Source organism: Zea mays, chromosome 2 (genome assembly GCF_902167145.1).
Source record: "Zea mays cultivar B73 chromosome 2, Zm-B73-REFERENCE-NAM-5.0, whole genome shotgun sequence".
Classification (NCBI taxonomy): domain Eukaryota; kingdom Viridiplantae; phylum Streptophyta; class Magnoliopsida; order Poales; family Poaceae; genus Zea; species Zea mays.
In genome coordinates this window covers 160,451,278-160,467,077 of record NC_050097.1, presented here as the reverse complement: position 1 = coordinate 160,467,077, position 15,800 = coordinate 160,451,278, and the positions used below count along the sequence as shown (strand labels likewise).

Here is a 15,800-nt window from a genome sequence, read left to right as displayed (position 1 = left end):
ATAAATCTTGCGCCCACCGTGCACACTGTCCGGAGCCCGGAACGCGCAAAATAAATTTACTTGCCAGTGCGAGGTTCGAAACACCAACAATAGTCTGCCCGTAAGATAAAACAAATTGGTCGTCAACCCTGTTGTTTCAGCTTTTTTGCCGATTTTGTTCACCAGAAGCCGCCGTGGACTGCCAAATACTCAGTTTTTAGCCCCCTTCTATGAGAACCACTTTAATAAAAAAGAGTCCAAAAATCAACGTGAATACATAACCGACCGAGACATCATGATAGTAGGAATCCATCACACTTTTTAGATTATAAACCCTGCATCCTCCACACATACGCCCTGTTTGTTTTAGCTTTTTCTTACCTTATGGCCACCAGAATCTGCTATAGACTGCAAAACGTCCAGTTTTTCAACTAGCTTTTATAAGAATCAATTTAGTCAAAACCGTTTAAAATCAACGTGAACACAGAATCAAGCGAGTCGTTGAAATAGTAGGAAACCACCATATTATACATCCTAAACCTTATAGACTCTTTTATCTTTCTTCGTACGTAATATTAATGAGTATATTAATGATACTCAGATTCTCTTCACAACCAGATTATCGGAAAAGCTCCTCAGGAAAAAACTGGATAAAAAGGCCTTTGGTTTAGTTTTTTTTTCCGAGGAGCTTTTCTCAGAATCTGATTGTGGTGAGAATCTCAGTATCGTGAGGATTACAATAGAGAATAAGATGAATGAGTCTACAGGGTTAGGATCTAGAAAGTGATATATTCCTTCTATTACGAGACAATTGTATATTTGGGACTCTAATCATTGTGCTTCGCAATATTGCCACCCAAAACATTTGGTTCGCAAAAAAGGTACTACAAACATATTCTAATTGATTAAGTTGCCATTTAGCCTATTCTTTTCCTTTTCTAATCAAATCCCATGTATTTTGTTCCTGACAAGACACTTTTACCCCTATGTAATTATACGCCCTAGGTCACACGAACGGCTCGCCAGCTGCTGCTACTCGCTGAACAGGTCGCGGTGCTGCTCGCCGAACATCGCCAAACAGGTGCTGCACTGCTGCTCGCCGATCAGCTCACCAACAGGGATGGTCACGGATAGGAGCAGGACACGAACATGACATGAAGAGTAGGACAAACAGTAGCATGAACAGGTCACAGACAGCAGGATGGATTCGTCACGTAGCATGAACAGTAGCATGAACAGGTCACGAACAGTAGCATGAACAGTAGCCGTAAATAACCATAAAAATGTGGTGAGTTCACATGTCATCACGAAAAGGTCATGAGTTTACATTAAAAAAGTTTTACATCTCAGAAAAATAGGACTTGAGACAATATCTCAACACAAAATAAAGAATTAACATATCATTCATCAATTGTATAGCCTTCTCTTAGGAGTCATCTTGTTTAGGACTTGAGACAATAATGTTATTGCCCATACTGTATCATACGTCATACGCATACAAAGTGCTACTGTAAGCAGCTCACCGACGAAATGGAGCACCAGCATAAGCGGCGGGGGCGATTGCGGCGGACGACGCCTCGGCCAGCACCTCCTCGCGGAGCGCGGCGGTCGGCGTGGCCCTGGCCAGCGCGTCCTCAGCCAGCCCCGCGGTGGCCAGTCCAGGCAACAGCGCGGCGGGGGCGAGCCCGACGTACGACACGACGGGGGCGAGCGCGGCGGACGACGCCTCGACCAGACCGGCGTTCGGCGCGACCTCAGCTACCACCTCCTCGTCGACCGTGGCGGTCGGCGCGGCCTCGGCGGTGTCCAACCCAGCCAATGGCGCCGTGGGGGCGAGCCCGGCATACGGCGCGACGGAGGCAAGCCCGACGGACGAGACCTTGGCCAGACCGGCGTTCGGCGCGTCCTCGGCCATCCCCTCCTCGCGGAGCCCGGTGAACGACGCGGCCTCGGCCAGCCCCGCGGCCGGCGCGGCGAGGATGAGCCTGGTGGACGGCGTGGCGGGGGCGTGCCTGGCGGACGACGTTGGGCACGGGGCCTGCTCCTCCACGGCAGCGTTCGGTGCGGTGGTGGCCAGTCGAGGTCTCCGTCCGGCGGCGACAGTTTGTGCGTGATGTGCGCGATCGTCATCCATGGCGGCGAGAAAATCTAGAGACAGAGAACGAACGTACACGTATGCAGGGGTAATTTTGTCTCCTAAGATCCTAAATACATGGAAACAAATTAGAAAAGGAAGGATATACAATTAATGGTAGTATAATCAATTAGAATATGTTTGTAGTACTTTTTTGCGAATCAAATGTTTCGGATGGCAATATTGCGAAGCACAGTGTTTAGAGTACCAAATATGCAATTGTCTCTTCTATTACTATGACTCACGACAGGTCGATTTTTGATAATTTTTATTAAAACGATTTATATAAAAGTGGAATGAAAAATTGGACGTTTGCCGTACGCAACAACTTGAGGCAAGAATCAGAAAAAAAGACAAAACAAACATGTCCATAATCTTCAGCCAAAACGCTAAACCAAAAAGTCCCATCATCCCCCGACCCTTTCGCCGCGCCCGTGCACAAACCCGCGCCGTCGAAGCTGGCCCCTTGCCTCGGAGTCTTGAACGCAAACTCGGAGGATCGCCTCGCTACTCTGCGCCGTCACCGCCCACCTCCTCGTTCTTCAATCTGCTCCCTGTTTGCCGTGCAGTGGAGACCAGTTATCCGATTTCCCTTGTCGGTAAGACGAAGAACCCTAGCCCGCTGTCACGAGTTTGTGTGGGGAATTGGGGTTTTGCCCCGAACGGAACCCGAATTTTCATCTCTTTTTCTCTCATCAGTTGGTCGCAGATTTCTCCAAGAAATCTGGGGACGCTGATAGGAGGCCGTACAGAACGCAGCGGCAGCAATGGTGATGTCGGAGTCGGACGACGACGACGACGAGCCCCAGCTCAACGCGGTGGAGAGCTACTACTTCGTTGACTCCACGAACGACAACGAGCCTGTCTGCTTCTCCACTCTGCCTTTCCTGTTCGGGGACACTGATGATCTTCCTGACTGCAAGAAAAGGCTGGTGCTGCGCGGGACTGGTGGTGACCCGGGCGTCAAGGTGTACAGTGAGGTGGTGGCCTGGAGTCTGGGGCTCGAGGGGAAGCAACCCCAGTTTGCGGTGCTCACAGCAGAAGGCAGACGTTGGGTTCGTCTCGTTAGGCCCTTGAACAGCTACGAGGAGATGATCAGGACTGTGCTGATCACAGCGCATATGCTGCATTTTCTCATGAGGAAGCCTCATGAGCCAGAGAGAACGCTGTGGAACCACCTTTGCAAAGTTTTCAAGTACATTTCTTGGCACACTCTGTTGCGATTGTTCTTTGGGCAGATGGTGATCACTGATGCTTATACAGATCTATTTGTGCTTCTGCAGCAAGTTTGACGTTAGACCCTCAGAGGACGATTTCAGGAACCACATCTCACTGATGAAGCAGTTTGTGGCAAAAGATCCTATCTTAGCAAAATCAGAGGTATATGTTCCGTTCTTGTTATTGAAATTCTCAACCGTGTTTGTTAGCATAGCACAATTGTGCGTAACATGAGCATGAAATAATCTACAAATTATGTGGGGTTAAGGGTTAAGGCTGTCTCCAGCGGTCTTTCTATTACATTTCCTATCTCATTCTCTATTTCAAACTTCACTCTGTAAACTGTATAGTCTACAATACAAAACAATGTTTTGCATGTCCGTTTATATAATCTATTGGAGATAGGCTTACAACATAATGACCTAAGGTCACATTTTAAAAAAGGGGAGTCTCCCCCATGAGTGGGGTCTGACGAAGGGAAAAACTAAAGTAAGCCTTTTTCTCGCAAATGCGGAGAGGCTCTTTCGAATCCGCGTCCTGCTTCAGTGAGATAGCTCTCACCACTGTACATGGCCTGCCCTTCAAAGGTCACATTATAAATTAGATGACACAAAGTCGAATTGAAGAGAACTCATACCTAGGTCATAGGGGTGTATGCCCACACACCCTAACCTCCAACCAACTGTGCTAGGCTCAGTTCTTGCTTAGCTACGTTATGCCTAGAGCTGTGTTATGTAAAGTTGTAAACATTGTCCTTAAGACGGTAAGACCTTGTTTGCAACAAAAACACATTCTTGCTCTAAGATTGTAATTCTGTAGCATGTCCGTGCTCTACTATCTTTTAACTAGCACTATTGCCCTTAGAGTAATAGAGTTGCAATAATTGATGATTTGGGTTTGTATTGCCATTGATTTGATGTTTGCTTCTTGATGGGACAGCTGCAATTGAGTCACAATTTCTGTTGCCTCAAAAGATAAGAGAAGATTTTTTCAAAAAGATTACTCGACAAGCTTCAGCCCTGGTTTCGGCTCCAAGCTGTGATCTTCCAACAAAAACTGTCTCTGCTCCAAGAAGAAGCCGTAGAGTAGTAGGTGTGGGGGTGGAATTTAACATGCAAGATTTGGGAAGTAGGGCCACCAAGAAAGTCATGAGCTCCTTGCATGTCATCTCAGAAAATGAGGGAATCAGCTAGGAAGCTTTGCAGGAGTATGTCAGTCTGTTTATGCAGTCTCTGTCTCCCTGCCATGTGGAGGCTCTGTCAGCCCTGTTCGGATGGAGCACCCCGGATGGGGTCTGTTAGTTGAGCCTTCTCCCCTTTGTAAGTAGAGGGACTCTAACTCTCATCAAGAGGATGACATTATGAGTTGGGGCAATTTTCTGTTTATTTCCTCGAACACTACACAATGCCATACCCTTAGAGGGGTTGGGGACACATATTTATAGCCCTAGGGGCTGCACTACCACACCTTCTCACACACACTACACAACAGGATTGTCCTCTAGATGCTAAAGAGACTTCAAAAAGCGACTGCTGTCCTCTAGATGCTAAAGCGACTACAGAGGACAGTCAAAAAGCGACTGCTGTCCTCTAGATGCTAAAGAGACTACAGAGGACAGTCAAGCTGTCCTCTAGATGCTAAAGGACTACAGAGGACAGTCAAAAGCAGGCTGTCCTCTAGATGCTCAAGACTTATTCCATCATTCTCCCCCTAAGTCTTGGGCGTCGTCTTGTGAGAAAGTTGGGCCATCCCGGACCTGGAGCAAAGCTCAGCAAACTTGATTTTCCCAAGGGGCTTGGTGAGCAGGTCTGCAAGCTGATCCTTGGTGTTGATGTAGCGCGCCTTGATGCTCCCTTCTGCCAAGCAGTCTCGGATGAAGTGGTATCTCAGCCGGATGTGCTTGCTCCGTTCATGGAACACGGGATTCTTGGCCAATGCCAGAGCGGACTGGCTGTCCACCCTGAGTTCCACCGCTCCAGTGTCTCTCCCGAGGAGATCACCGAGCAGTCGAGCCAGCCAGAGAGCCTGAGTCGAAGCAGTGGACGCCGCTATGTACTCGGCCTCGCAGCTGGACATGGCCACCACCTGCTGCTTGACCGACTGCCAGCTGATGGGGCACTTGCCGAGGAAGAAGAGGATCCCGCTTGTGCTCTTGCTGGTGTCGATGTCGCCGGCGTGGTCGCTATCGCTGTACCCGACAAGGTGTGCCTCCCCAGGGCACCTCGGGTAGTAGAGACCGTGGTCGAGAGTCCCCGCAACATAGCGGATGATCCTCTTCACAGCCTGCTCATGCTCCGTCGTCGGTCGCTGCAAGAACCGACTAACGTAGCCGACGGAGTATGCCAAGTCTGGCCATGTGTGGACGAGGTAGCGAAGGCTCCCCACAAGACGCCGGTACTGTGTAGCATCCACCTCCTCCGTCGTGCTGTCGCGACTCAGCTTCAGCCTCTCCTCCATCGGAGTGAGAGCTGGGTTGCAGTCGGTGAGCCCAGCCAGCTCAACAATGCGCTTGGCGTAGGCGGTCTGGCTAAGTGTGATCCCGGAGTCGCCCTGGTGCACCTCAATCCCCAGGTAGAAGGAGAGATGCCCCAGGTCACTCATTTGGAAGGTGGCCTTCATCTCTTCCTTGAACGCTGCCACCTCTGCATCCTTGGCGCCGGTGATCACCAAGTCGTCGACGTAGACACCCACCAGCAGGGCATTTTCTCCATTGCCCCGCCGATAGATGGCCGCCTCGTGCGGGCTTGGCATGAAGCCCATCCTCTTGAGCGTGGAATCCAGCTTGGCATTCCACGCCCTTGGTGCCTGTCGCAAGCCGTAGAGAGCCTTGCGCAGGCGCAACACCTTGCCCTCCTTGCCAGGGATCGCAAAACCTAGCGGCTGGTGTACATAGACCTCTCCTTTAAGTCGCCGTTAAGAAACGCCGACTTGACATCCATGTGATGAACATGCCAGCCCTTCAGGGCTGCCAGCGCGAGGAGGAGTCGCACGGATTCCATCCGTGCTACAGGGGCGAAGGCATCGTCGAAGTCGATCCCCTCCTGCTGCAAGAAACCGCGTGCCACCAAGCGAGCCTTATGCTTGACGATGGCGCCGGCTACATCCCTCTTCAGTTTGAACACCCACTTAAGGGTGATCGCGCGATGACCATGAGGGAGATCAGCGAGCTCCTAAGTGCGGTTCGTCTCAACCGCGTCCATCTCCGACTGCATCGCGGCACGCCAAGCCGCATGTTTCTCGGCCTCCGCGAAAGACCGAGGCTCACCATCGTCGCATGCAAGATGCAACTCTCCTGCCAGAATGTGAGACACAGGGCCCGACACCGACGGGTCGATGAGAAGGCCCTCCACCCTTCGATACCGCAACGGCTCGCCGTCGTAGCACGCATCGACGCGCTCCTCGTCGCGGGGCAGAGGGGTCACGAGCTCCACTGGGTCGTGCTCGACACGAGCTGGTGTCGGAGAGGACGTTCCCGGAGAGGATACCGTTGGTGCTGGAGTGCGTGGTGGCGAAGAGCTCGCTGTAGCCGGAGTCGTGGCTGGAGTGCGTGGTGAAGAGCTCGTTGTAGCAGGAGCTGGAGAGTTTGGCGCTGGAGTCGGTGGAGACTTGGGGGCTGGGGTAGACCTGCTCGGAGAAGAGTTGCCTACTCCCCCAGCTCCCTCAAAGTGGACATACTCGATGGTGAAGTCGTACGTCGGAGTCGTGCCGTCGTCCACCGCCTTGTCCCACGCCCATCCTCGCCCTTCATCGAACACTACGTCGCGCGCCGTGCGCACACGCTGTGTTCTTGGGTCAAGGATGCGGTAGGCCTTCGAGCCCTCCGCGTAGCCAATGAACACCCCCGGGGTGCTCCTATCGTCGAGCTTGCTGATGTGGCCAAGCTCCTTGGTGAATGCGAGGCAGCCGAAGACCCGTAGGTGAGAGACCGCCGGCTTGCGCCCATGCCAAGCCTCGTACGGTGTCATCCCGTTGAGAGCCTTGGTGGGCGAGCGGTTGAGGATGTAAACCGCTGTCACCACCGCCTCTCCCCAGAAGACAGCTGGCATTCCTCTCTGCTTGAGGAGAGCCCGAGCCATCCCCACAACCGTCTGGTTGCGCCGCTCGACGACGCCGTTCTGCTGCGGGCTGTACGGCGCGGAGTAGTGGCGCTGAACGCCCTCATCCGCGCAGTACGACGCGAACTCAGCCGCCGTGAATTCGCCGCCGTTGTCGGTGCGCAGCACGCGCAGCTTGCGGCCGCACTCCGCCTCCGCAGCGACCTGCACACGCCTGATGGCGTTCGCAGCCTCTCCCTTGCTGCCAAGGATCATCACCCACATGTAGCGGGAGAGATCGTCGACGAGCAGCAAGAAGTAGCGTCGTCCTCCTGGTATGGCTAGTGTCACCGGGCCACACAAGTCCCCATGCACGAGCTCGAGCCTCTCCTTGGCTCGGAAGCTCGACTGCTGGGGAAAGGGGAGCCGTCTCTGCTTTGTCAACACGCAGACATCGCAGAATTGCTCCACATGGTCAAGGCACGGCAGGCCTCGTACCATCTCCTTGGCACTGAGCCGCTTCAGGGCCTCGAAGTTAAGGTGCCCGAAGCGCTCGTGCCACTGCCATGCCCCGTCGTCTCGACGAGCAGCAAGGCAGCAAGGTTGTGCCACCTTCACATTGAGGATGTATAGCCGATTTGGACTCCTGCGTACCTTGGCAAGAAGGCGACGAGAGGGATCCCAGATCCTCATGACTCCGTGCTCGACCACCACGCGCGAACCGTTCTCATCCAGCTGTCCCAAGCTGATGATAGAGTTCCTCAACGCGGGGATGTAGTAGACTCCGGTGAGCAGCCTGTGCTCACCAGACGCGGCGGTGAAGACGACTGAGCCGACGCCCTTGATCTCTACGCCGGAGGCGTCCCCAAACTTGACGGAGCCTCGGACGCTAGAGTCAAGCTCGGTGAAGAACTCCCGTCGGCCGGTCATGTGATGAGTGGCGCCGGTGTCGAGGCACCATCCTTCGATCATGTCCTTGTTGGATCCGTCGCCGAGGAAAGCGCGTGCTTTCGACTCATCAAGGTGGAGGAGTGCCGCTGCGGCCGGTGCCGCTGGAGATGGCTCGATGCTTGCATGTGCCAGGAGCAGGGCCTCCTCCTCCGCCTCCGCCTGTGCGACGTTGGCCTGGCCACGTCGTGGCTGCCGACAATCCCTGGCCCAGTGGCCAAGCTTGCCGCAGTTGTGGCAGCCGTCGTCTCGTGCCGGCTTCTTGTTGCCGACAGCGCCGCCTTGGGCACCTCCACGTGCACCACCCTCAGCATGTCCTCGCGCCCCGGCCTGGGCGCCTCCACGCGCCTTGCGCGGCTTGCCGCGTTTGCGGCCTCGTGTTGAGGAGGACTCCCCCTTCTTCTTGTCACCCTGGCAGGCCTCCCACTGCTCCCGAGTGAGATGTAGCTTCCCGCCAATAGTGATAGGCCCAGAGAGAGCCTGTGGTTCGTCGCCGTCGACCACCTTGAGGCGACCAATCGCCTCTTCGATCGTCATCGTGGAGAGGTCTAGCAGAGACTCGATCGAGCGAGCAATCTGCCTGCACTTCTCGGGGATGCAACGAAAGAGCTTCTCAACAGCTCTCTCCTCATCGTAGGTGTCGTCGCCGAACTGCACCATCTTCTGCAACAGAGTGTTGAGGCGGAGAGCAAAGTCATCAACATCCTCACCTGGCTTGAAGGCCAGGTTCTCCCACTCCTTGCGAAGTGCCTGCAGTGTGGTCTTGCGGGCCCGATCGCTGCCGATGCGGGTCGCAGCGATGGCGTCCCAGGCCTCCTTGGCAGTCCGCTTCTGGGAAAGCGAAAACTGCATCTCGGGCGGGACTGCAGCAATGAGGGCATCCAACGCCCGCCGATCCTCGTGGTAGTCGACGTCGTCGTAACGAACTGCTTCCCACATGTGGCGAACCTGGAGCCGTACCCTCATCACCGCGGCCCACTCGACGTAGTTGGTCTTGGTGAGGGTAGGCCACCCACCGCCGGGACCGATGTCCCTGACAATGGCCTGGGCCATGCGGCGACCATGGTACCGATCCGGGGAGGGAGAACCGCGCCGCCTGTAGAGGCCGCGATCTCCGTCGACTCGGTCGCCGCCGCCGGGAGCACCGCCGGCGCGTCTACGCCCGTCTGGGCTGCCGCCGCGTGCGCCCCCGCCTGGAGCGCCGTCAGCGTGTCGGCGCCTATCCGGGCTGCCGCCACGCGCGCCTCCATGGGGATGCGCGGCTGCCCACTGTGCCGCCTGCTCTCGCGCTGCTTCCCTCGCTAGCCTGAGCTCTTCGTCGGTGTTGTCGTCGACAGAAGCAGAGCTGCCAGCTCTACTGCCGCGCAGAACCTCGAGCTCTGTTGCCGCCGCACGTGCAGCATCCGCCGCCTCCGCTGCTTCTACTTCCGCTCTCGCCGCTGCCAGTTCCGCCGCTGCCAACCGTGCTGCCCTCGCCGCTGCCGCTGCAGTCGCCGCTGCTGCTCGCTCGCGTTCTTGTGCCGCGGCGACCTCGGCCTCCTGCTGGCGCCGCGCACTCGAAGTGGCCGAGCGTAGGGACATGGTGGGCTAGTGATGGGTCGCTGCGTGTGGAAGAGGCTGTCTTAGACGAAAGGCTGCTCGTCTGAGCAGGGGAGGAAGGAACAGTTGGAGCTCTTGCTGCCGACTGAGTGTGGGGAGAGGCGCGGGAAGGAGATGAGCACGAGATGTTTAGGCTGCAGGATAGTTTGGCTCCGATACCAATTGTAAGTAGAGGGACTCTTACTCTCATCAAGAGGATGACACACTGAGTTGGGGCAATTTTCTGTTTATTTCCTCAAACACTACACAATGCCATACCCTTAGAGGGGTTGGAGACACATATTTATAGCCATAGGGGCTGCACTACCACACCTTCTCACACACACTACACAACAGGATTGTCCTCTAGATGCTAAAGAGACTTCAAAAAGCGACTGCTGTCCTCTAGATGCTAAAGCGACTACAGAGGACAGTCAAAAAGCGACTGCTGTCCTCTAGATGCTAAAGAGACTACAGAGGACAGTCAAGCTGTCCTCTAGATGCTAAAGGACTACAGAGGACAGTCAAAAGCAGGCTGTCCTCTAGATGCTCAAGACTTATTCCATCACGTTTGTGGATGCGTCGATGATGTACGTTTAATGGATCCATAAAAAAATATCTGTTGGAATGTGAGAGGGCTTAACTCATCCTCTCGGCAAAGTGCGGTGAGAGAACTTGTTTCTTCCTTCGGGCTGAAATGGAAGAGATTTCTAGATTCTCTGTTATCTCTTGGTTAGGTGCAGATTTTGCTGATTTTGTGTTCCTTCCTTCTGTTGGAGCCAGCGGGGGTATTTTGGTGGCATGGAAAAGCCATTGAGGTTCCACCGGGGCTTCCAGAATTGATAATCATAGCGTTTCTGTTCAATTTCGCAAAGAAAATGGCACCTGCTGGTGGATAACTTGTGTGTATGGGCCCCAAGACGATCAAGAAAAGGTTATGTTCCTTCAAGAGCTGAGGTCTATCAGGACTATTTGTAATGGGCCATGGCTTGTTGTTGGGGACTTTAATATTATTCTTTAGGCGATTGATAAAAACAATTCAAATCTCAATCGTTCTATGATGCACCGATTTAGAAGGCTAATTGAAGATGTGGATCTTAAGGAGATTCCCCTGAATGGACGTCGCTTTACTTGGTCAAATCAGCGTGACACCCCTGTCCTTGTCAAATTGGACAGAGTTTTTTGTTCTGTAGACAGGGAAATGATTTTTTCCTAACGTTCTGCTTCAGAGTTCTGCTTCTATTGACTCAGGTCACTTTCCCTTGATCTTGGGCCTCCATGATAATATCTCAGGAAAAAGAAGATTTCATTTTGAAGCCTTCTGGATTAAATTGGAGGGGTTCCACGATGTTGTTCAGACCGCCTGGGATTCTGTTGCTGGGGAGATGTGTCCTTTCCAATCCTTTTTTCTGAAGTTAAAGAAGATAGCTAAAAGTCTTATTTCCTGGAGTAATAATCAGGTGGGACACATCAGGTTCCAATTAGCCTTGGCCAAGGAAATCCTTCATAGGTTGGATATTGCTCAGGATGACAGAATCCTTTCCATGAATGAACTATGGCTAAAGAATAAGTTAAAGAAGCATACCCTGCTGCTTTCTTCCTTGCGAAGGACCATGGCCAGGCTGCGATCCAGAATATCGTGGCTCAAGGATGGAGATGCAAACTCTAAGCTTTTCCATTTGCATGCCAGACACCGTAAAAGGAAGAACATTGTAACCTCTCTGAAGGAAGGGGATGGCACCTTAACTGGGCATGATGAAAAGGCTGCAACAGTGGATCATTTCTTCTTCAACCTGATTGGTACAAATGTGGGCAGAGATAGAATCATTGATTTAGATGCTCTTGATATTCCCAGTCATGATCTCTCTGAGTTGGATGCACCTTTTTCTGAAAAAGAGGTATGGGACACTATTGTAAGTCTCCCCCCTGATAAGGCACCTGGACCTGATGGTTTTACTGGACGATTCTACAGAGTCTGTTGGCACATAATCAAACATTATTTCATGAAAGTGGTGTCAGCAGTTTGGGGCAGAAAATTCAACAACTTTGGCAAACTCAATTCAGCATACATCACTCTGATCCCTAAAAAGGAGGATGCTGCCCAAGTTAAGGATTTTAGGCCTATTAGTTTGGTTCATAATGTTGCTAAGCTCATCACTAAAACTCCTTGCCAATCGATTGGCTGCAAGGCTTCATGAGATGGTCTCTCCCAATCAAAGTGCTTTCATAAAGGGGCGTTTTATTCAGGATAACTTCATGTTGGTACAACAGACCTCGCGGCTACTTCATCACCAGAAAAAGGCCAGTCTTCTCTTCAAGGTGGATATCACTAAGGCTTTCGGTTCGGTCTCTTGGCCTTTTCTTATTGATGTCATGAAACATCTCGGTTTTGGTCAAATTTGGAGGGATATTATCTGTGGGCTGCTCTCCTTCTTCCACTCAAGTGCTTCTTAACGGTTTCCCCGGAAAGTGCATTATCCATCAGAGGGGTCTTAGGCAAGGAGACCCACTGTCTCCCATGCTTTTTATTCTTGCCATGGATATTCTGGGTTTGCTATTTGCTAGAGCAGAAGATGCAGGACTTTTACAACCTTTGTCACCATCTCAGAGATTGCACCGGGTCTCTATGTATGCTGACGATGTGGCATTATTCCTGCACCCGGTGGCGGATGATATCCTAGCAGCTTTGGAGATTTTGCATTTGTTTGGTGCCTCCTCGGGCCTTCAGAATAATGAAAGCAAGTCCAATGTCTATCCTATCCAATGCTCTGTGGACGATATTATGGTTACTCAAAATCTGCTGCCTTGTGCGCTGTCAGTGTTTCCCTGTTAGTATCTTGGTCTTCCTCTCTCCCTAGTCAAGCTTACTAAAGACCAAGTACAACCTTTTGTGGATAAAATTGCAAGGCATCTCCCTGACTGGAAGGCGGATCTTTTGACAAGAGCGGGTAGAAGGGTCCAGGTTCAGCATGTTTTGACTGGAATGGTGGTCTATTTAGCAATGGCTATCGATTTCCCTTCCTGGGCCTGGGATGCCATTGACAAAATCAGAAAAGGCTTTCTTTGGAGAGGTCGCAAAGAGGCCAAGGGTGGTCATTGTCTTGTGTCCTGGGGGAGAGTTTGTCGCCCTCTCAGGCTTGGTGGCCTGGGCATCTCCAGTCTGGCCGAGATGTGTTGGGCTCTTCGTATGAGATGGCTGTGGTTGCACAAAGCTGACCCAACTCGTCCCTGGGCGCAACTCCCTTTTCATGTGCCGAATAAGGTCCGGGCCTTCTTCTCCACTGTTCTAGTTTCAGAAGTTGGCAATGGTGCCAACACCCTTTTCTGGACTGATAAATGGATCTCAGGGCAGAGAATTTGTGATATTGCTCCAAGGATTTTTTCAGTGTATTCCCAAGAGGATCACAAAAAGAAGAACTGTGCAAGAGGCTCTACTAAATAGAAGATGGATCTCAGATATTAAGGGGGCCCTCTCGGTGGGAGTTTTGGTGGATTACCTTCAGATTTGGAACCTTATGTCTGTGATAGTGCTGCAGCCTACTATTGAAGACAAACATGTTTTCAGTATTGCCTCAGATGGTATCTATTCAACAAAAGTGGCTTACGAAGGATTTTTCATGGGATCTACCTTTTTCAGCCACTATTCCAGGGTGTGGAGGACTTGGGCCCCGCCTAAATGAAGATTTTTTCTTTGGCTTGTTGCGCACAACAGGTGCTGGACCGCTGACAGATTAGCTAGAAGAGGGCTGAACCACCCTCCGATATGCCCTCTGTGTGATCAAGAGGAGGAAACCTTAGACCATCTCCTGGTTTCCTGTGTTTTCTCAAGGATTTTCTGGTTTCAGCTTCTGAGGACTTTCGACCTTCATAGGCTCGCCCCTCAGTTTGGTTCGACCTCCTTCATGAGCTGGTGGGAGGAAGCTTCTTCTTCGGTCAGTGGTCTGGTTAGAAAGGGGCTGAATTCTCTGTTTGCGTTGGGTGCTTACATTCTTTGGAACCACCGCAACAGATGTGTCTTTGATAACTGAATTCCTAATGTGACTTTAGCCATTAGGATGGCTATGGAGGAAAGATGGATGTGGGAAATGCCTGGAGCTAAAGGGCTTTCCTATCTGTCTGCTCCCCCTTCTTGAGGTTTAGCCTCGGAGGACGTTTTTTCTTTAGTAGTTTATTGCTGTCCTCAGATGGACTATTTTGGTTTTTTAGTTTTTCGACCTCCGTAAGGAAGTCGGTCGTTTTGTATCTGGTCTGCTTAGACCTTGTGTTTTTTCTTCTTAATATAATGAGGCGCAGTTCTCCTGCGTTTTTCGAAAAAAAATCTTAGATGACGCATAAAAGGACTGATCTGCACGTGACGGCAACTACAAGGCCTACTTCTCCTATCTCTATAATTAAATAAATTGATTGGAACAATTTGATATTGTGTTTGATTGCTATTATTTTGTGAGTTAATCTGATCTGTTATGATTATCTATCTGATTTTGCTATGGTTATTATCTGATAGATTTTGCGAGTATTTGTTGAAGGAAAATCTGGAAAAATTTTCACTGAGGTATGCATATATGGTTCTGCATAATATCAAAAGTTTTGGAAGAGAAATTAACCACACATTAATTATTACTCTTGATATAATTTTGACTAGGCTGGTGCAGACCATATTGATGTTAAGCAGCCATTCATAACTGATGATGAGGACATAGATGAGATGATTGTGGAAGATGCCGATAATGAATCTGATGAAGAGGAGGATGGAGATTTGTTTGATTCAATATGTGCTATTTGTGACGACGGAGGAGACATATTATGGTAGGTGGATTCCCTTATGTGATTGAGTAGGCTACCTGAAAATCTTTTCTTTTCTTGAGAATCTAGGCAGCTTGATGTTTATAGTTAGTATTTAATTGTTCATGTCTTCAGTTGAGCACACACAACATAACCATTTCAGATATATTTTACATGATGATTAACCCATAAACATCGCGCCAAGCGCCTAGTTTTTTTTGGTAAACACTGTTTGCATTATGCACTAAACTTAGGAAGGCCCCAATATGGCATGACTTAATGGTTACCTGTGGAGAGACCACTTGCTAATGTTACGCTGTGAAGTTTGAACTGATAGTTAACTCTTATCATCATAAAATCGAAACAGAAGTGGTGAAAGAAGTCTAGTGTTTACCTAAATGCTGCTTATTCCACTGATGGAAATTGCATTGTTCTGGAAAATCAGTATACATGGTCAGAGCTATATGTAACTATGAAGTAGATCATCGAGTTACTCCATATCATGAAAAGTTTTCTCATGAAAATTTCAGTAGTACCGTTGTTGATATGGAATGAAGTGTGATATATTGATGTACAGAAAGATCCTAAATTTGATATTACTTTTTCACAACTGGAACAAGAGATTTAGTATTTTCTATTGTGACACATGAGCCATAACTAAAATATAGATTTGATTGATTATATTTGCATAATCTATACTCAAATAGTCAAATTCCTTCGCTTTGGAGATCAAGTTTAGTTGTAAAGATGTTTGCAATTGCGAACTTATACATTCTCTCACAGCTACAGCTGAGATTATGTTTCTTTTTTCATCTCTTACAAAGTTTATAGTTTTCTTTAATAGGAGCTGTATTAGGAAGAAGTCCATGACATTGACAGTAGATGTTGAAGGTCCAGACATCCAACTTCTATCTTAAAACCTGATTCTCTAATTCCCCCTGCTTTTGCTATCAGGGCCCTGACATGCTGGTGATACATGCTTGGTCACAGCATTTATCACTGGCCACTCACTTGCACTGTTGCGCAACATCAGCGGACAGTTTGGTCACAACATTTATCAATGCATATCAATCATCTGTATGGAATCTCCAAATCTGTGATTGTGAATTTATTGCTTACAAGCTTAT

General features: G+C 50.3%; 1 protein-coding gene across 9 annotated transcripts in view; it reads left to right on the top strand.

Moving 5' to 3' along the window:
- Nucleotides 1-2,473: 2,473 nt before the first annotated feature.
- The window catches only part of LOC103647182 (protein ENHANCED DOWNY MILDEW 2), a 53,259-nt gene continuing 39,932 nt past the window's right edge, over nt 2,474-15,800 (top strand). For all 9 annotated transcript variants that reach the window (XM_008671756.4, XM_020548436.3, XM_020548435.3 and 6 more), the window contains exons 1-5: nt 2,474-2,712; nt 2,813-3,308; nt 3,397-3,493; nt 14,396-14,443; nt 14,534-14,697. In XM_008671756.4, coding sequence (XP_008669978.1) covers nt 2,881-3,308; nt 3,397-3,493; nt 14,396-14,443; nt 14,534-14,697 — 737 coding nt within the window. In that variant the 5' untranslated portion in view covers nt 2,474-2,712; nt 2,813-2,880. The remainder of the gene's footprint in view (nt 2,713-2,812; nt 3,309-3,396; nt 3,494-14,395; nt 14,444-14,533; nt 14,698-15,800) is intronic.